The 21922-nt window shown below is 38.7% G+C and overlaps 1 protein-coding gene across 8 annotated transcripts in view; it reads left to right on the forward strand.

Moving 5' to 3' along the window:
- Positions 1 to 21922, forward strand: part of BMAL2 (basic helix-loop-helix ARNT like 2) — a 63468-nt gene that overhangs the window by 28653 nt on the left and 12893 nt on the right. For 6 of the 8 annotated variants that reach the window (XR_010921947.1, XR_010921948.1, XM_067559286.1 and 3 more), the window contains 8 exons: positions 448 to 540; positions 1724 to 1841; positions 2622 to 2765; positions 4509 to 4749; positions 6425 to 6531; positions 7534 to 7684; positions 15263 to 15321; positions 20221 to 20329. Coding sequence is in view for 6 of the 8 variants with exons in the window: in XM_067559286.1 (XP_067415387.1) it covers positions 448 to 540; positions 1724 to 1841; positions 2622 to 2765; positions 4509 to 4749; positions 6425 to 6531; positions 7534 to 7684; positions 15263 to 15321; positions 20221 to 20329 (1022 nt within the window). In the remaining 2 variants the exon portion in view is untranslated. The remainder of the gene's footprint in view (positions 1 to 447; positions 541 to 1723; positions 1842 to 2621; positions 2766 to 4508; positions 4750 to 6424; positions 6532 to 7533; positions 7685 to 15262; positions 15322 to 20220; positions 20330 to 21922) is intronic. The other 2 variants (XM_067559289.1, XM_067559290.1) reach the window with 1 other exon arrangement.

Raw genomic sequence — 21922 nt, forward strand, 5'->3', positions numbered from 1 at the left:
TCTGCAGATTTTGCAAATGTTCTTTCTACACTTCATTTTAGTTTTCAAAGTATGCACTTCAGTCACTGAAAAAGATGCAAAAATTAACTTCTGAAAGCAGCTTTTTACTTAAAATATTTTCTTATCACCTTTTTCACTTGCCACAGTTTGCCTATTCTATTAGATATAACAACACCCTTTGGCAAGAATCTGTAAAATAACTCCAAGATAAACTGTTCTACAGCTAAGCTGCTCTTTTCCAAAACCGTTTTTTGTTTTTTAGCTCTCTGTGTCATGGATATTTGCCATCATTTTAATTTGTCTTCTCTTATTAAATAAGCTGAAATTCACCTAAAATTTTGAGGTGTGCAATTATACTCTGCAGCATCAGTTAATATACTCATTCTACATAGCTATTTTTTATCAGTGTTGTATGATTTTATAAAGCCTGCATTTTTATGTTTATAGGCAGCGGATGGGTTCCTGTTTGTGGTTGGATGTGATAGAGGAAAAATTATTTTTGTCTCTGAATCAGTCTGCAAGATACTTAATTATGATCAGGTAGTTACAATAAAGTCATTTTTTATTAAATGAATTATGTAGGCATTTGAAAAAGATTTAATTAGTTTCTAGATAATGTATTTGGTTTTGTTATAAATACCATTCCTCATGCATGATTTCTTTGTCTTTTGGCTTTAGCTTCCTCTTCAACACAATTACTCCAAAGGCTTATGCTACTTGAAATTATAAGCATTCTGTAACTACACTGAACATTCCTGACCCAATTACTGGCATCTGATTTAAAATTATGATCTTTGGGAAATGATTTACAAACTAACCCAGGAGAAAAATATGTTTTGAAGATGTTCTTGTTTCCACCTTTTATTGACACAGATTTGGTCTGGTGAATGGTGAAGTGATTGTTTGAACTTTAGAAAACCAGTATTTCAACAGTGCAAGTAAATTGAAACTCAGCTTGAGAATTGCTTAGTTTTAAAGGTTTTAAGATTAAATAGTCATGCACAGACATCTCTCTGTGTTGCTGTAGTGCAGAAACGAGCCAATCTAGACTCAGTTTGGGGAAGAGAGGAAGGATGAAGACCAATCTAACCAATCAACACACACAAAAATCAAATAGTGAGCTTTTATTTCAAATTGAATGAGTGCAGGGAATGATTCCCCTTTACCAAGATGCAGATTATTTTCTTGAAAATCTCTGGCCTGAACTGCCTTGCCCAGTGGCCGATGAGTAGCTTTTTTGAGCTCTTTGTGCTACCCACATCTACTTTTAAACTCCTTTGATCATTCCATTTTTTCTCATGACATTTTTAGAGTTTAAACCAGGCTCTCTGCCCCTTGCCCTTCTCTAGCTAACAGTGAGAGACACGATCACCTCTTAATTTTTTTAATTTAAGAACAGAAATATAGGAAAACAAAATGAATGACTGTTTTGCAGTTTCACTTTTTAACTTAATAGATAAGATATAATTGCATTTCTGACTTTTTTTTTTTTTTTTTTTTACTAATTTCTATATCATCCATATGCTTTTAATTCAAATATTGAAACAAAAATAATTCAATGAAGCTGTTAATTGAAAGTAAATTAAATGGACAAATATTACAATTTGGATATCTGGGCATTCTGACCTTTTTTAAAGCAGCCTAGAACATTAACTTCCTTGGTGAGGAGATGCAGAATAGGGTGTATAATGATCATCTTTTAAATTAACATTTTTTTCACTAGGCCAGTTTGATTGGACAAAGTTTATTTGACTACTTGCATCCAAAAGATGTTGCCAAAGTGAAGGAGCAACTTTCATCTTCAGACGCTGCACCAAGAGAAAAGCTTATAGATGCCAAAAGTAAGTGTCTGTTTAAATATACTCAGATTTTTTAATGTAATATCTTCGTTTGTTTTTAAGTTCAGTTATTATGTAGGGCAAATTCATGCATGCATATATGTGCAAACATTCATATGATTTGTACAAACAAAACATGTTTGTATGCATACCTGCTGCTTAGAATACACAAACAAGTTGAAAGCTATATCAGAAAGGAACTCATTTTAGGTAATAAGAATGATTGAAGTTTACATTATTAGACATTTACCAAGAGTTAGTATGAACTTTTTTTTAACCAGGCGTACTACTTTTTTTCTTGTATTTGATAGGTCTTGTCAATACAAAAGACCTGATGTAGTCGAGCTTGGGATAAAATGCTTCAATGCCAAGAATCACTGTCTTCTCTGAAAATGCTAAGTGTCAATCCTAATTTAACCAAGTCTTATTTTGCTAGTATGGAAAACATTATGTACTGTGCAGCTGATCACTATTTTATATGAGCAGCTCTGCAACTATTTCCCCCCTACCAAAAAGAAATTGAAAGTTTTTTAAAAGCTTAATTTACTAAATAAGATTGCATAGCATTGAATAGTATATTAAAATATTTTGTTAGCTTCCACTTTTGACAATCATATTTTGTTAATCTTATTTTAATTCATTTAAGTTTTTTCAGTAGTTAATTGCACGGGCAAGAATTTAAGAGGCAGTAAGGCAATTGGGAGACTATATTAATGATTTAAATGCAAATAATTCTCTATAGTCCAAAGACTTTGTCTGACTGCCTTATTAAACTTTTACAAGCTGGCTTGCAAGTACGTATGGATTTTCAAGCTGGATCAGCTCGACTGCATTCTGGTGCTCGGCGTTCCTTCTTCTGTCGGATAAAGTATAGTAGGATCACAGTCAAGGAAGAAAAGAAATGCTTGCCCAACTCAAAGAAGAAAGGTATCTCAAAGTGTGGCTGAGTTGGGGGATTTCTTTTTTTAAATATGGTGTATTTAAATTCTGAGTCAGTAATAGGGTTTAAGTATTAGCAATGACTTCATAGCTAAAGGGAAAATCATACCTGATATGAAAATACAACAACAATTTGGGGAAGAGGGAGTTTCCCCTGCTTAAGTTATCCTCTCCAAAACAGAAGATTTTGAAACCCTACTCATAGTTATCTACATGACATATTTCTTCTTACTCCTATGCTTTTGAACTGCTCCAGTTCCATTCAGTAATTCCCCTCAGTCTTCAAAATCCCACTAGAATCTCACATTCAGTCACTGTTCATGAGTGTCTCTCTCATTTTTTTTTCCCTTGAGGGATAACTAAGTCATGCTTTTCAGAGATCATAAACAGTGTCTTCTGTATATTATATTCCCTACAATTATTCTATGCCTTTAGTTGTTTTTATAATTAAGTTAATTCTTTAGTATGCGGTGTAAGTGTAGCTGTGTCAGTCTCAGGAAATTACAGAGACAAGGTGGATGAGGTAATATCTTTTATTGAACCAGCTCCTGTTGGTGAGAGACACAAGCTTTTGAGCCACACAGAGCTCTTCTTCAGGTCCTGGTTTGAAATCTTGTCTCTTTAATTCTTTAGTGTAATTTTTGGCTGATTTACATCCCATCTTGATACAGCTTTTTTTTGTTTCAATGAATGATAGTAAACACTTGTCATATTTTCAGTGTACTGGGACACTTTTTTTAAACAAAGGTTTTAAAATAGATTTTTGCAAGGCTTACTGAAATTGTCAGACATTCCAAAATTTAATGTCACTTTTATTTTAAAGGTAAAGCTGTTCTTGTTGATATTAACCATAGAACTACTTCACTCTTTTATAATGTTTAGTGTAAAATCCTGGCCCTGTTGAAGTGTGTGGCAAAACTCCTATTGACTGTAATGGGGCCAGGATTTCATTCTTAAACTGCATCTTATCAGTACCTAGGAAAAGAATGAAAATGAACTAAACATCTAGACTCGCCCCAAGACCCATGTTGAAATTCCAATGGAAATGACTCAGCCTTTCATTTTCCAAAGGTAGAAAAATTGAATTTTGTGCAGTTTACTTTAGGGGAAAGCATCTTTGCATAGGACTCTCAAAACAGAATTCCTGTCTGCAGTGTATGGACACTAACAATCCCATGGCACTTTTTGGAATGATAGCGGTTTGCCCCAATGTCTTTGAGCAAAAATCCTGTCTGCTCCCTCTTGTGTAGTATGATGTTAGTCTTATTAGCTGCAGTCCTGCATCTATCTCATGGTGAATGTAGTGATATCTGAATGTTACATAATTAAATGGTGTGAGATCCACTGGGATGAATTACAGTATAAACATACGAAGCTTTTTACATTTTGCTGAAAATTTCTTTGTCTTAGCAATTACACTAAAATAACCATTTCTCAGTCTCCTCACTTAAGCTTGATATTCAAATTACGGAATGTCTCTTTAGCTTAATGTAATTTACAACACAAGAGAAATTGCATAAGCTATCTGTAGTAAGTTAAGCAATCTGTCTATTACTAAACTGTTGATTTAATTTTCTTGTGTGAGAACACATTTAAAACACTATTCAATATTATTTACAGCTCTATACGACTCAGACCTGTATGTGAACACAAAACATAACAGTTGGAAAAGAAATTTGAAAATTAATTTTCATTTGGGAATTTAACTTTTACTTTCACATTTTTAATTAGATCACAAAAAGTACCGTACAATCCATTGTACTGGCTATCTAAAGAGCTGGCCTTCTGGCAAGGTGGGAGTGGAAGAGGAGAATGATGCAGAAAAAGACCATAGTAACTTTAACTGTCTTGTTGCAATTGGGAGATTGCATCCTTATATTGTTTCACAAAAGACTGGAGAGATAAAGGTCAAACCAACAGAATTTGTAACACGCTTTGCCATGGATGGAAAATTTGTTTATGTAGACCAACGGTAAGCATTTTGTTCTTTATTATAGGAAGAGCTGATAGTGACTCCTATATGTAGGTTGCCTAATGCTTTCTGTTACATAGAAGAGAGATTGTTGAGCAGGACTCACATATGTAAGACATCATATAGAAAAAGAGGTGTTGTATTACCTTACACTAAAGAATTTACTGACCAGATGAAAGCATCATAAAATATATTATCATGCTTGTTAAGGGGTGCTCTGCTCACCACTGATCTGGCACCACCTTCTGGTCATTTTGGGGATTAGCTCTCGAGGCCGATGCCTCTTCCCATGGTTGCACACCATCAATCTCTCTCTCTCTCTGGTCTACAGCTCATCTCTTGTCCCAGGAACTGCATAATCCTCTTTGTGACTCAACCCTCTGACTAGGTCACTCAGCCTTTCCCCCTTCCAGGGTATAAATCATCAAATCTCAGTTACTCCCACAGTGACCCAGGCAGTCTTCCAGTTCACTGCTCAGTGTCTGGTCTATGCCACTCAGTGGCTGGTAAGAGAACCCAGGCCCCCTCAATATTTGGGGTTCCAGTCCAGGGACCATCAACCCAGCAGTTCTGGGCTTTCCTCTCCCTGCCCTCTGCTCCTTTCCATGACTGCTTCCTACAAATTCTGGTTTTCTTCCTTGCTCTGGGTATACCAGCTCCAAATCCTCCTCCCTCTTCCCATGGAGTGATTGCTTCCTGCAGCCTTTCCTAGCAATTCCTGTCTGTTGCCAGCTTCCTGGCTTTATCAGCCCCGCCTGTTCCTGCACAGGTGAGCCTCTCTCTAATTAGCTGCCTCTAGCCTAAAGCTCCCCTGTTTGCAGTCTGATTAGCTAATTGGGTCCACCTAGTCCAATTCAGCTCTTGCAGAGCACACCCCATCACAATGCTTTTAAACTAATTAATCAAAAATCTCGAATTTGAATTTGAGAAAACTAAACATAAGTGTCAGCAGTTAGCATTTAACCAGAAAATCATTAATTTTACTTCTTAAAATTCATGCAACACATTTAAATTATGCCAGCAAATTATTTAATAAGCATGGGAATTTGTCCATGTGTTACTAGTTTATCTAAAACAAACACTTTGTGGTCTGGACTCAGTTGTCAGTTTTCCTTATTTTGTAGCTCATTACTTTAAGTCGAAATACTATATGGTTGCTTTACTGTGCTTTTTCAAGACAATTCTGCCTTTCATCTGTAAGGACAAAGCCTGTTAATATAGAATAAAAGTAACTATTTAAACACTATTGTTTAAAGTAATATTGACTTTTTATACTTTGAGACAAAGCAAAGGGCTTCATTCTCACTAGAAGAATTCAAAATATAACTTAAAATATATCCAGTTTTTTAAAGGTTTATTGAACCATGGGATTTCTAAATAATTTAAATCAACCACTTCCCTGTCTAGTAAACGAGCTAGTAGAACTAACAATGCAAATACAATGTAATTAATATCCTGATTCTGTTGCAAATAGATTCAAAGTAATCTGAATCTTAGCCATCATTTATTTCCTATACTTGCTTAGATCTGTACCTGCTGTAGTGGAATTTTGTTTTCAAACACAAATAAACGTGCGTTTCCCCTTTAAATGTGCTTTTACTGTTTTTTATATTGGCATAAGATGCTGAAGGAAGTGTTTTAATTGTGTGAATCCTCTCTTCTTATGGCCTAACAGTGCAACAGCAGTTTTAGGGTATGTGCCACAAGAGCTTCTAGGAACTTCTTGCTACGAGTACTTTCATCAAGATGATCACAATCATCTAGCTGATAAACACAAAGAAGGTATGAAATGCTTGGTCCTCCCTATATAAATTACATACGAACATTATGTTAAAAGAACATTAAGTCAAGTACTCAAGAATTAGGAAATGTTAGAAATAAGGCCTCCTTGTGCATTTGCATTAAGTATTGCCTCATGTCACATATAAAGTCTGTAGTAGAACTGTCTCTTTCCTGGATCCCGCCCAGTGCCTTAAACACAAGAGAATATTCTTTCTCTTCCCTTAATCTCTGTCCATCCTGTACACTGAAAGATGGAGGGGTGTTGTATAAAAAATAATGTGTAGTCATGTAATTAACTACTGAATTTAAAGGACCACCAAGCCTCAAAACTTCCCACTGTTGACTTGCTAGAGCCCAAGTGATGGGCTTGCTTGACATCTGATCAATGGCTAAGTTTGAAATTTGATTGGAATCCAGTCTTTGTGCTTATCTGGAAAGTACTGAGCACATTGCTGACACTACAGTAGAATCTCAGAGTTATGAACACCAGAGTTATGAACTGACCAGTCACCTACAAACCTCATTTGGAACCAGAAGTGCAGGCAGCATCAGAAATTGCTCCTCTCCTCTTCCCCACCCCAAAAAGCAAATACAGTACTGTGTTAAATGTAAACTACAAAAAAAAAAAAGGAAAAGATTTTAAAAAATGACAAGGTAAGGAAACTGTTTCTGTGCTTGTTTCATTTAAATTAAGATGGTTAAAAGCAGCATTTTTCTTCTGCCTAGTAAGTTTCAAAGTTGTATTAAGTCAATGTTCAATTGTAAACCTTTGAAAGAACAACCGTAACGTTTTGTTCAGATTTGCGAACATTTCAGAATTACAAACGACCTCTATTCCCGAGGTGTTCGTAACTCTGAGATCCTACTGCATGTTAGATTGGAATTGTTTTATTAGTTGTGTGGCTACCAAAACCAAGTTATCGAAACAGATTTTTAAAGTCAGTTGTGTCCTCCTTTGTATACATATCAGGATGAGCTTAATGTGGTTTTCTCCTTATCTAGTGTTGCAGAGTAAAGAAAAAATATTTACCAATTCCTACAAATTCAGAGCAAAAGATGGAACTTTCATTACATTAAAGAGTCAGTGGTTTAGTTTCATCAATCCATGGACCAAAGAACTGGAGTACATTGTATCAACCAACACTGTAGTATTGTAAGTAACTGGTGATGTGAATTAGCATCTTACTTTTTGTCTTCATTAGGGTTAACGTTAATATAAAGCTATTCATTTAACAAGATTAATGAGAAGAACAGGGCTAGAAAATCCAAACTCTGTGAAATTAGTTGAATCATAGATTTAAGACCATCGTGATCATATAGTTTAACCTGCTGCACATCACAGGCCACACAATCTCACCCGCCCACTCCTGTATTAGACCCGTAACCTCTGGCTGAAGTCCTCAAATCATGATTTAAAGATTTTAAGTTATTGAGAATCCACCATTTACTCTCATTTAAACCTGCAAGTGACCCATGCACCATCCTGCTGAGGAAGGCAAAAAAACCCCCAGGTCTCTGCCATCCTGACGTAGAGGAAAATTCCTTCCCAACTTCAAATATGGTGACCAATTAGAGCCTGAGCATGTCAGCAAGACCCACCAGCCAGACACCTGGGAAAGAATTCTCTATAGTAACTTGGAACACTCCCCATTTAGTGTCCCATCTCCAGCTCTTGGCGATATTTGCTACTAGGAGTCGCATATGGGCCACATACCATTGTAGACAATCTCATCATACTATCCCCTCCATAAATTCATTAAGCTCAGTTGTGAAGTCAGTTAATTTTTTTTTTGTTTGTTTGTTTTTGCCCCCATTGTTTCCCTTGGAAGGCTGTTGCAGAACTTCACTTCTCCAGTGGTTAGAAACTTTTGTCTAACTTCAAGCCTAAACTTGATGGCCAGTTTATATCCATTTGTTCTTGTGGCAACATTGGTGCTTAACTTAAATAATTTGTCTCCCTCCATGGTATTTATCCCTCTGCTGTAAATACATCTCCCCTCAGCTTTCTTTTGAGGCTAAACAAGCCACGCTCTTTGAGTCTCCTCTCATAAGGTACATTTTCCATTCCTGTGATCATGCTAATAGCTTTTCTCTGCACCTGTTCCAGTTTGAATTCATTTTTCTTAAACATGGGAGACCAGAATTGCAAACAGTATTCCCAATGAGGTCTGACCAGTGCCTTGTATAATGGTAATAACACTTCTCAAACTATACTGGATACACCTCACCTGGTGTTAATATGATCCTAGGATGTCTTTTTTCACAGACACATCACATTGGCAGCTCATAATCATCCTGCAATCAACCAGTAAACCCAGTCTTTCTCCTCCTCTGTTGCTTCCAACTAATAAATCCCCAGTTTATAGCAAAAATTCTCGTTAGTCCCCAAGTGCATGACTTTGCACTATTAAATATCATCCCATTTCTATTACTCCAGTTTTGAAGGTCATCCAGGTCCTCTTGTATCATATTCAGATCCTCCTCCGTATTGTGGTACCTCCCAACTTTGTGTCATCTGCAAATTTTATTAGCACACACCCAATTTTTGTACCCAAGTCATTAATGAAAATGTTAAATATGATTGGTCCCAAGACTGATCCCTGAGGAACTTCACTAGTAAGTTCCCTCCAGCCTGAGAGTTCACCTTTCGTTATGACCTGTTGTTGTCTCCCTTTTAGCCAGTTCCTTATCCATCTTTCAGTTCTCATATTAATGCCACCTTTCCCAATTTAAGTAATCATTTCCCATATGGAACTGTATCAAATGCCTTACTGAAGTCCAGGTAGATTAAACCTACTGTATTTCCTTTGTCTAAAAAAAATCATTTATCTTCTCAAAAAAAGATCAGGTTGGTCTGGCATGATCTACCTTTTGTTAAAATCATGTTGTATTTTATCCCAATTACCATTTATCTCTATGTCCTTAACTATTTTCTCTTTCAAAATTTGTTCCAAGACCTTGCATATAATTGAGGTCAAACTAATGGGCCTATAGTTTCCCAACTCACTGTTTCCCCCTTTCTTGAAAATAGGTAATATATTAGCAATTTTCCAGCCAGAGGGTATAACCCCCCGCTTTTACAGATTCATTAAAAATCCTTGATGTTGGGCTTGCACAATTTCATGCACCAGTTCCTTTGATATCCTTGGACGGAGATTACCTGGGCCCCTCACTTTGGTCCCATTAACTGTTGTAGTTGACTTCCAACTTGGATGTGGTAATTTCTATTTCCATATCCTCATTTCCATTAGCTATCCTGCCACTACCCCATAGCTCCTTATTTCCCTTATTAAAAACTGAGGCAAAGTAATCATTAGGTGTTGGGCTATGCCTATATTATCTTCAATCTGCCCCCCTCCTCAGTGTTTAGTGGTCCCACTTCTTCTTTCCTTGTTTTCTTTTTGTTTAATATGGCTATAAAACCTTTTACTGTTGGTTTAAATTTCTTTTGCAAGGTCCAATTCTGATTGACTTTTGGCAGTTCTTGCTTTATCTCTACACTTTCTGATCTTCAAGAGATAGCTTTGCTTGCTGATCCATCCCATCTTCCACTTCTTTTAGGTTATTAAAAGAAAGCAGAAAGCCTATTTGAGATGTTTGGTCTGAAATCCTTCCCTACAATTCATTCCCCCTTACTTGGTATGCAGATTTCAGATAGCTTCTGCATCTTTGATTTAAATTCCAAGCCTTCTCCACATTCGCATCCTTGAGTTCTTCAGTCCAGTCAACTTCCCTAATTCCCATAATTTTTTTTAAGTTTGCCTTTTTGAAATCAAGGACCCTAGTTGCAGACCTATTTTGTTTAGCCTTCCATTTAGTTTAAACTGAATTAGCTCATGATCACTTGAACCAAGATTGTTCTCTACAACCAGCTCTTCTGTGTGATCCTTAATACTTACCACTACTAAATCTAAAAAATGGCTTCACCTCTTGTTGGTTCAGTGACTAATTGGTGAAGAAATCTGCCAACAATCACATCCAGGAAAATTGGGGCCCTACGATTGTTAGTAGCACTGTCTTCCAATCTTTATCTGAGAAATTAAAGTCTCCCATAATGACACAATTCCTAGGAGTACTTATTTAATTAAAAACAGTAAAAAACAAGATAGAAAATGAGATTTCTATCCATATCCAGATAGGATCCTGGGGATCTGTAGCACATCGCAAGCATTGTCCCAGTAGATCCTCTGTTACTATTCTTACCCAAAGTGATTTTGACCAAAGCAGATTGTTTTATCCATTCCATTGCTTCTAATTTTTTACAGTCTACCACCTTTACCTTCCTTCCTCCCTCCCTCCCTCCCAGGTCATTCCCTTCAATATCAGTTCTCCATTCATGACTACTATTCCACCATGTTTCTCTTATCCCTATAATATCTGGTTTCACTTCCTGCATCAGTAGTTCTAGTTTCTCCATTTTGTTATCCAGGCTCATTGCATTGGTGTACAGACATCATAGTTGTTTCTGCTTGGCTTTATCCGGATTCCTTGCCCAATGAATTACAGTCATTCTACTGCCAGTTTCGCCTATCCGACTGTTAGTGCCAATGCCAATGACACTTTTCCTCTGAATGTCTATTCCCCTACCCTGTTGTTCCTTTCTCCATTGCTTTATCTTCTCTTACTTGATTTGCCTCCTGCTCAATATTAGAATCAGGTGTGGAGATTACATGAGCAACTTGCAACTCTCCCCAGAATTCCTAATTTAAAGCTCTTTTAATGAGTTGTGCCAACTTCTATCCCAGAAGTCTATTTCCCTCCCTAATCAAGTGGAGTCCATCCAAGGAAAACAATCTTGTCTGTGAATGCCCAAAGTCTTCCTTGTAGCACCACTGCCTGAGCCATCTGTTGGTCATCATACTTGTTTCGCCTTCACTCTTCTCCTCTAAGGACAGGTAGACTCCACCGAAGATCACCTAGGCTTCTGTTTCTTTAAGTGTCTTCCACAGCCTGGCATAGTCTCCGTTGATGCATTCCAGCGAGAATCTAGCAGTATCATTTGTTCCCACATGAAGGACAATCAATGGATTCTTTCCTGCTCCCATTAGGATCCTCTTTAGGATTAGGTCCAAATCCTCATCTTCGTTCCTTATTTCTCTGGATCAGCTCTGGTGACAGGCTTGTCTGTTCTTCTTCGCATCGAGTCTCCAGTCATAGACCTGCCTCTTCCTAGTGTTGGTGTGATTTTCCGGCCTTCCTCCTTCTGTTCTGTCTGGCTGCAAGTCTTCTTGTCTTCTGTTACCATTTCCAATCTTCTGCAAGTCATATCTGAACTCTGGGTATCTTCATTGATTCTTTCTGTCTTCTTGTAGGACTAGCCGCTCTTTTGTTCCTTGCCCTCCCAATTTCTGTTAGTGCCTGCTGCTCCTTCTTCATTTTCCAACTCCAGCAAACCTCTTCCTCAGCAATTTCTTCTTCACGAGCCCGTCTTTTCCTGTGCCTGGTTCTCATAGTCACATGCTTCCACTGACCACTGTCCATGTCCAGCAGCCTATTCTCACGGTTCTGCTGTCCAGCTTGCTTCTGCAAGTCTTGAGTTTTCCCTTCAGCCTCCTTTCCGTCCATCATCTGCTCAGATCCCCTAAGACACTCTGTCATAGTTTCTTCCTGCATCTCTGAACCTTGGATCTTCTCTTCCATCAGCTCCATCAGGCAGCACTTCAAACAAACAACGCACTTTTCAAGTACCTTCTCCAGAACAATGTAAAAATTCCATCGCTATTACATGCAATCATCTTCATTATCTCATTAATTCCTTGAGTCACTACCACTACTGCTGCTGTAGCTGGCATAGCTTTCCTGCCTAAGCTCTTACCCCAAAAAAACAAACCACGTGCACACGCACAGACACTTCCTCCTCAAAACTCCCCTGTTTTCAGTTGTGTTGGCTCCAATGCTGCTGCTGCTGCTGCGCTGCCTTTATAGGTCCCCTAATTAGGGAAGATCCGCCCTCTAATCAGGGCTCTGCAGTGTTCAAAGGCTCTGCTTCTCTCACAACACACTGCCCCCTACCAGCCTTCGCAAATTGAAAATAGGGAACAAAAAACAAACAAGCCAGCAAAGAAATTCTCCAGAACTTACTTCAGTGCCCCTAAGACCAGTGGCTTGCCTCCCTTCTCCTCCAAGAGATCTCAACTCCAAGTCCTCTGTTTTCAGCTCTGTTTACTGGCTCCTGTGCTGCTGTTCCAACTGTGACAACATTATTTTACATTTCCTGACTCTGATTTTAATTGCAACCTTAGCATAGTTTTTGCATTTAATTTCTTGGGTGTTTTTTAAATGGGGGGGGGGGGGGGGATTACTTTTGGTTGACCTTGTATTTTAGTAAAATCCCCACCAATACGACCATGTCTCAGCTGGGGAATGTTTGATTGGACCAGCAAGGCATTGGGTGGTGAGATGGGAAGAGGAGAGACTTTTCTACCTCTCCATGCTGTCCAATGGATATGCTGTGGGGGACGGAGGATAGAAACTGACTCTGTCGTGCTGTATCCCTTGCTGTATATTAATCCCTCAGAGCATGCTGCAGCCATTCTGCCGCTGCTCTTCTGCCCTCCTTGCCCTGTCATGGAAAGAATTTGAACTACGTTCCCAAAACGCTGCCTGTCTGACTGATGGCCAGCGTTGGGGGATCAGGAAGGAATTTTACCCTATTGGCAAGGTATCATTTTTTCCATTGTCTTTGCAGCACTTTGTATGTCCCACTTTAGGCTAAAAAAATGTGTAAGGAGTGGAATTTAAAAGCTGTAAGTTATAAGTGGGGTTTGTAATTGTATCACAACTTGTGACCGGTGTCCAGGACAGATGAGGCCCAAAGGAACCAGCTCCCTGAAACCAAGGAGATGGCTGATGGATCCTATTAGCGTGTAGGAGGAAGGGGAGACCTTAAATCTTTGCAGATTTGTACTCTTATTCCCCCTCAGATGGGAAGGATAAGAAAATTCAGAATTGGGTTTAATCTTAGGGGTTAGGCTATAGGGGGCTAAACCTGAATATTGGTTATTTAGCAGGAGGCTATTTAATACCATGTTGGACCTGAGTAAATGCCTGGTATTTTGGAAGGGGTTTAGCCCTTCCATTAAAACTAAAACTTAATAAAGTTGCTACCTGCCACTTTAAAATCCAGCCATGTATCTGTTTCATTCTTATGCACTTGGTCAACGTGTGCAGATTAACTTAGCTAAGAGGCATCAGTCAGTAGGTATTTCTGTGTAGTGCAATGTACACACTTTTTGGAAAAATCATGCAGAGATGAGCAAACACTCTGCCTTAGCTGACACTATGTACTTTTTGTAACCTGTGTACAATTTTCAAATTGTCAAACCTTTCTAAAAGGGGCTTTCTCACAGTTATTTGGGAGTGAAAATGCAATGTTAAAATTGAAACAAAACATTTTGCAACCTTAACTTTACTTGCTTCCATGTGGGTGTTAATAGAAGATCATGGTTATCTTTAATTTTACTTGAGCTGTTGTTCAGTCATTTCTTAGTCTATGTAAAATTATGCAGTAGTAAATCCAGCTATCCAAAACGTCTTTTCTTCCCCTTTTCCCACCTCAAAGAGTTTGTTCAGTTTCTGTGCATTAGTTTGTATTCTTACCTATGGTACTATAAGGAATGGTAGACAGTTGCTCCTTCTGTGACAATTTGGCAAAGTTCAATAGTTAAAAAGGTACATAAATCTATGACCAGTAATTTCACTTCATCTCTCAGTGGTATGGAGCCCGCAAAAGCTTCATGACTATACTGGATTCTCCAGCCATAGACGCCTAGTGAATCTCAAAGGGGACGTAACCGTCCGGCAAGAAAGATAACTGTCCAGCCCACCTGTTGTCAGTCCCCAGTGCCTGACCAGCCATATACACCAGGAGAGGTAGTAATTATCTGGTGTTTCAACAGCAGGTTAGGTGAAGCTCCTCCCTGGCTCTCAGTCTAACAGAGTGGGTATATGCCCCAAGACACATTTTCCTGCGGCATATACCCACTCTAGGAGTTCAGATGGGGTTCAGGAGTTCAGGGAAGTATTCTGACTTCCATAGTAACTAGGGCTGAGAATAAGACACACATTCACAACCACAAAAAACACCCTGGAGAATGTTTATAGAGGTAGCTTTTCCATAGGCGCACAAGAAAAGAATCTTGGTCCCATGCCCTTCCTGGCAGACGTTTTGCATGGAATTTACTACTACTTAAACTGGGAAGAAGAGAGCACAGATCCATCCTGAGGTGCTTGGAGGCATTTATGTGACTTTCCTTAGAAACATGGCGTAAGCAGCTCTACTTCACCAATCTACAGAGCAAACATGGGTCCCCTTGCACATTAGGATTGACCATCCTGGTATGCAGAGTGGTGAGTCATGAGCCTGGGTGGGTTTTAGACTAAGTGCACTCCTGACTGCCTCATAATAGAAGAGTATGGTCTAATCCCTTGTGTTTTCTGTTGCTCTAGCTTCATTCATTAATAATACAATATAATGTAAATAAAACTGGAGAATAAGAGGAGCTAAATCTTTCACCTGATGCCCCAGAAAGTGCGATTGTCCTGGCACAAAGCAATAATGCACAGGGCATTGCTATTTAGTAGTGGGAACTGAGTTTTTCTGGTGCAGGAGGATCAAACATATAATTTCATGTGCCAAAAATTGTGACTCTGTTTCCTCTGTACTGCTTTAAATCACTATGTGTTGTGTTTTAAGTTCTACTGATTTTTTTTCTATGTTATTAAATTCTAGGGGCCACAATGAGTCAGAAGAAAAAGCATTACTACCCTGTAGTTCCCAGTCTTCAGAAGGCAAGTGCAATTTTTAGTTTACAAAATCTTGTCATTGTAGTGTGTGGATCTCTTACAGTCTGACAGCTCCTTTGATGTTCTCTTTCACTGAGATTTTCATCCTCCTCAACAGCAGAGTGGAATGGAGGGAAACAATCCCATAGTTGGTATTCTCTTTCCAGATGGAATCCCAGTTATTAGGAAGAGACTGGTAATAGTAATGGGGGATTTGACATTAGATAGTTCAGTTTGTGATGACCAGGAGAACAGCAAGGTGAATTGCCTGTTGGGTGCCAAGGTTGTGGCTCTCTTGAGACATCTAGACAGGGTTATGTGCAGTGCTGAGGAGAAGCTGGTGGTCGTGGTACATGTAAGTACCAGTAACATAGGGAAAGGCTGGAGACAGGTTTTGGAAGTCAGATTTAGGCTGCTAGGTCTCCTACCTAAAAGTCCAGGACCTCCATGATAGAATGCTTCCAGTTCCATGTGCAGGGCCAGTTAGACAATCAGAGCTGCAAGATCTCAATGTGTGGATGAGACAATGGTGTAGGGTGGAGGGGTTTAGGTTTTTCAGGAACTGGGGAATCTTTTGGCAAAGGAGGAGCCTATGCAGTAAGGATGGGCTCCAGCTAAATCAAAACAGAACCAGATTGCTGGCATGTAAAATTTAAAAGGCTGTAGAGGAGTTTTAAGGGTTGGAGGAAAGTCGAAAGGTGCAGAGGAGCACATGTTTTGGACAGATACATCTCTTGGAGAGGATCTATTAACTGGGTTTCCCTATATCCTAATAAAGAGGAGAGGATAGAAGTTGATAAAGTACAGGTAGGAGTCAAAGAGAAACAGTCAAATAAAAGTGTCTCATTCAGTTACATCACATAATGGCAAACAGCTAAATATTGACAAATTTTATAAGTGGTTGTATACAAATGCTAGATGTCTAAATACTAATATGGGTGAACTTAAGTGCCTGGTATTAAATGAGGATATTGATAAAATAGGTATCATGTAAACTTGGTGGAAGAATGATAATCAATGAGATACAGTAATACCAGGGTACAAAATATATAGGAATGACAGAGTAGGTCATGCTGGTGGGGGAATGGCTTTATATGTGAAAAAAAGCGTAAAGTCAGATATAGTGAAAATTTTAAATGATTCAAACTATACCATAGAATCTCTATGGATAGAAATTCCATGCTTGAATAATAAGAGTATAGCAATAGGAATATACTTTTGACCTCCTGACCAGGATGGTGTGATAGTAACTGTGAAATGCTCTTGGAGATTAGACAGGCTATAAAAAATAGAAAACTCAATAATAACGGGGTATTTCAACTATCCCCATATTGACTGGATACATGTCACCTCAGGATGGGATGCAGAGAGAAATTTCTAGACACCATGAGCAACCATTTCTTGCAGCAGCTAATCATGGAATCCACAAGAGGAGAGGCAATTCTTGATTTAGTCCTAAGTGGTCCAAGAAGTGGATATAGCTGAAGTGCTTGGTAATAATGATCCTAAAATAATTAATATCCTTGTGGGATTGGAGAATACCAAAAAAGCCCACCACAGTAACATTTAACTTCAGAAAGGGGAACTACACACCATTTCCATTTAACTAGCTTCCTCATTTAAAAGGAACAGTCACAAAAGAGAAATGCCTGCAAGCTGCATGGAAACTTTTTTAAAAACATCATAGTAGAGGCTCAGATTAAATGTGCACCCCAAATTAAAAAACATAGAGGACCAAAACAGTGCCATCATGGCTAAACAATGAAGTAAGAGAAGCAAGTTAGAGGCAAAAAGGCATCCTTTAAAAAATGGATGTCAAATCCTACTGAGGAAAGTAAAAAGGAGCATAAACTCTGGCAAGTCAAATGTAAAAGTATAATTAGGCAGGCCAAAAAAGAATTTGAAGAGCAACTAGCAAAATACTCAGAAACTTATAGCAAAAACTTGAAGTACATCAGAAGCAGAAAGGCTGCCAAGCAATCAGTGGAGCCACTGGATAACTGAAATGCTAAAGGAGCACTCAAGGAAGACAAAGCTGTTGCAGAGAAGCTAAATGAATTTTTTGCATTGGTCTTCACTGAAGAGGACACGAGGAAGATTTTCACACCTGAGCCTTTCTTTTTAAGTCAGAGATCTGAGGAACTGCCCCAGATTGAGGTGTCAATAGAGGAGGCTTTGGAACAAATTGATAAATAAAATAGTAATAAGTCACCAGATGGTATTTTTGAATTTGAAGGCACTCAAATATGGAAAGGCACTCAAATATGAAATTGCAGAACTACTAACTATGGTATGTAACTTATCACTTAAATCAGTTTCTGTAGTAGATGACTGGAGGATAGTTGATGTAACACCAGCTTTCCACCCCAAAAAAAAAAAAAAAAAAAAGGCTCCAGAGAAAATCCTGGCAATTACAGGCCAGTAAGCCTAACTTCAGTTCCAGGCAAATTGGTTGAACCTATAGTTAAGAACAGAATTATCAGACACTAAGTGTATGTCTACACTGCAGTTAAACACATGTGGGTGGCCCATGCCAGCTGACTCAGGCTCAAGCTGTGGGGCTGTTTAATTGCAGTGTAGACTTCCGGGCTTAGGATGCAGTCCAACCTCTGGACCCTCGCAAGGTCCTAGAGCCTGGGCTCCAGCCCACGCCAGGAAGTCTACACTGCAATTAAACAGTCCCTGCAGCATGAACCCCAGGAGCCTGAGTCAGCTGGCATGGGCCAGCTGCAGGTGTCTAATTGCAGTGTAGAATTATATCCATTGATGAACACGATTTGTTGGGGAAAAGTCAGCACAGCTTTTATAATGGGAAATCATGCTTCACCAATCTATTAGAATTCTTTGGCAGGGCGTCAACAAATGTGGACAAGGGTGATCCAGTGAATATAGTGCACTTAAACTGTCAGAAGGCCTTTGACAGGGTCTCTCACCAAAGGCTCTTAAGCAAAGTAAGCAGTCATATGGCAGGAAGGAAGGTCCTCTCAGTAACTGGTTAAAATACAGGAAATGGGTAGGAATAAATGGTCTGTTTTCAGAATGGAGATAGGCAAATAGTGGTGTCCCCAGAGATCTGTACTGGGACCAGTGCTGTTCAACATATTCATACTTGATCTGGAAAAAGGAGTAAACAGTGAGGTGGCAAAATTTGCAGATAATACAAAATTACTTAAGATATTTAAGTTCAAAGCAGACTGTGAGGAGTTACAAAGGGATCTCACTAAACTGCGTGATGGGGCTACAAAATGGCGGATAAAATTCAGTGTTGATAAATGCAAAGTAATGCACATTGGAAAATATGATCCCAATTATACATAAAAAGTGATGGGGTCTAAATTGGCTATTACCACTCAAGAAAGAGATCTTGGAGTCACTGCGGATAGTTCTCTGAAAACATCCACTCAATGTGTAGCAGTAGTCAAAAAAGCTAACAGAATGATAGGAACTATTAGGAAAGCAATAGGTAATAAGAATAAATATCATAATTCCACTACATAAATCCATGGTATGCCAACACCTTAAATGCTGCATGCAGTTCTGGTTGCCTCATGTCAAAAAATATATTAGAATTGAAAAAGGTACAGAGAAGGGCAACACAAATTATTGGGAGTATGGAACAGCTTTCATATGCAGCGGTATTAAAAAAACTAGGACTTTTCAGTTGGAAAAGAGATGACTAAGGGAAGGATATGATAGAGGTCTGTAAAATCATGAATGGTGTGGAGAAAGTGAATAAGGAAGTAATATTTACTTCTTCACATAACACAAGAACCAGGGGTCACCCAATGAAATTGATAGGCAGCAGGTTTAAAACAAATAAAAAATACTTCTTCGCACAATGCACAGTCAACCTGTGGAACTTGTTATCAGGGAGTGTTGTGAAGGCCAAAAGTATAACTGGGTTCAAAAAACAATTAGCTAACTTCATGGAGGGTAGGTCCATCAGTGGCTATTAGCCAAGATGGTAAGGGATGCAACCCCATGATCTGGGTATCTGTAGCCTCTGACTGCCAGAAGCTGGGACTAGATGATGGGATGGATCACTCGATAATTGCCCCTGTTCTTTTTATTCCCTCTGAAGCATCTGGTATTGGTCACTATCAGAAGACAGGACGCTGGGCGAGATGGACCATTGGTCTGAGTCAGTATGGCCATTCTTACGACTCTTGTGCAATCTTGGAGGACATAGTGACCAGAAACAATGTGTTCAATTCACGTGCTACAGATAATATTTCCTTTGTTTAATAAATCAGTCAATCTTAAATGCAAAACATGTTCTGATAAACATTCTGATAAACTTTTTTTCTTATGTATCCAGCACATTTAACTAATAAAGTGAATTTAATTTTAATTTTCATCATATAGAGCTTGACGCAAATTACAAGTAAAAAATCATCATGTAATAAATAAGAAGCACATTGTTTACCATTTTCTAACATAAATTAAAAAGGTAAAAATTAAGAATCTGAATAAATGCAAGTTAAGCTATATAATAGTTTAAATAAATTATATCTTCCTGGTTAGCAAAAAAAAAAAAAGCACCAAAGTTAGTGTAAATGCTATACTTCTTTGCACATGAATGTGTTTTAATGGTTACTAAGTAGTGAGAATTAACCTTTCTTTAAGAAAATAACTGAAAAATACAAATATAAAATGATAGCTCATTTAAATCATGATTTTTTAATCAGTCCACCCTGATTGTAAGTGAAATGTATATTTTTATTGGTTAAGCTTAATAAAATGCAAAGATAAGTGAACAATGAAAATCAAATCAGATTTATAAAATTCTGTTTAAGATGTTGGTAACACAAGTAAGGAATCTGTTTTATGTGAATAAAAGGTCAGAAAATTTTGAGAAGAGTTGGGTTAATTCTCTCTGTTTGTTTTTTCTTTTTGTAATTTTAGATACATCAAAGCAGTCTTTTCCCAGTATATCTGGTCTCTCCACTGGAACAGTACTTGGTGCTGAAAGCATAGGAACTGGGATTGCAAATGAAGTATTAGATTTAGAAAGGTAATGAACGTTAAAATTGTATTTTAAGCTTTAAGCGAAGAAGAATAGAATGTGATGCAGGGAGCATAAGTAATTAAATGGGTGTTAGCTAGAGCACTGCTATATTTTATCGTGCCATGTGAGTAGGTGTTTTTTGGTTCAGCATTGGGACACTGCCTTATAAGAAACGAGATATAGCACTCTAACCTGAGATTCCTGCCTGGCAGCGTAGATCACTGATCTAGATAACCATCTTACTAATATAGTAGTCATTCTTTATTTTAAAAAGTTTGCTTATTCAGCCAGATTTCTAAAAAATTTATTATTCTGAATTTATTGCATTAAATTAGAACAGACACCCCGGGGACTGGAAATAACGTTATCTTCAAAGGGTCTCTGCCTGTTCATACTGAAGAGATGTGTCATCAGTGCAGGTCTGACAATGGAATCTTCTTGTAGCAATGCCTGTTGGAGAGCCCTTACAGCCCCTCCCATTCCTCTCCTGACTGTTCCAGAAGGGAGTTGGAAGGGACCTCAGGAGGTCATCTAGTCCAACCCCCTGCTCAAGCAGGACTAACCTCAACTATATCATCCCAGCCAGGGCTTTGTCAAGCCGCAGCTTAAAAACCTCTAAAGATGGAGATTCCACCACCTCCCTAGGTAACCCATTCCAGTGCTTCATCATCCTCCTAGTGAAAAACTTTTTCCTAATATCTAACCTAGACCTCCCCCCCCTGCAACTTGAGACCGTTGCTCCTTGTTCTGTCATCTGCTATCATTGAGAACAACCTAGTTCCATCCTCCCTGGGAACCCCCTTTTAGGTAGTTTAAAGGCTGCTATCAAATCCCGCCCTCATTCTTCTCTTTTGCAGACTAAACAAACCTAGTTCCCTCAGCCTCTCCTCATTAGGGGGCTGGAGCACAAGACTTATCATTTTTGTCACCCTCCACTGGACTGTCTCCAACTTGTCCACATCCTTTTTGTAATGTTCTGAGGCTGAGGTTCTAAAAGGCTGTCTGGCATTCCAGCCAGCTCAGTTCCTTCTAACCACAGTTGCAGACAGACCATGCCCCTCATCAGGTCACTCCGACTGGGAATCATTAACTCAAGAGTCAGTGCCTTGGCTAGCTCTCAGTTTGTGTAGAATTAATCATTTAAATTTAATTTCTTCTAAATGAATAAAGAGCTTTTACATTCATTTTAGTCAGTTCCTGTGCCTCAGCATGAATCCATAGAGCCAAAAAAGAAAAGACTAGGATTTAAGAGGTGTGCCTCTTCTCCTGCTGTGTTCCCAGCAAAATAGCTCCTAATATTCTGGAATTACTTCTCCAGGAAGCCTTAGTGGCCAAATCTTCTGGTTCTGTGTTTTTAGAATCCATGAATAAAGATAGGCCAATTTCAGCCCCAGCTCCTTCAAAGATTAAGAAGCAATATATGATCCTGTCCAAATTACTGACCTTCATTACCAGGTAAAATCTAGCATCACAGTACCAAAGGATCTGCCAACCATGAGATCTGACTGGTCAGCAAGATGGACTGCTGGAGGCGTTGACCTTTGTTGGCAGAGCCAGGCATCAGGAATGCAATCCTAGGGATCCAGCATCTTTTGTTCT

Source organism: Emydura macquarii, unplaced genomic scaffold, assembly GCF_026122565.2.
Source record: "Emydura macquarii macquarii isolate MOO-44397 ecotype Brisbane River unplaced genomic scaffold, CSIRO-AGI_Emac_v2 contig_2205, whole genome shotgun sequence".
In the NCBI taxonomy this organism is placed as follows: Eukaryota; Metazoa; Chordata; order Testudines; family Chelidae; genus Emydura; species Emydura macquarii.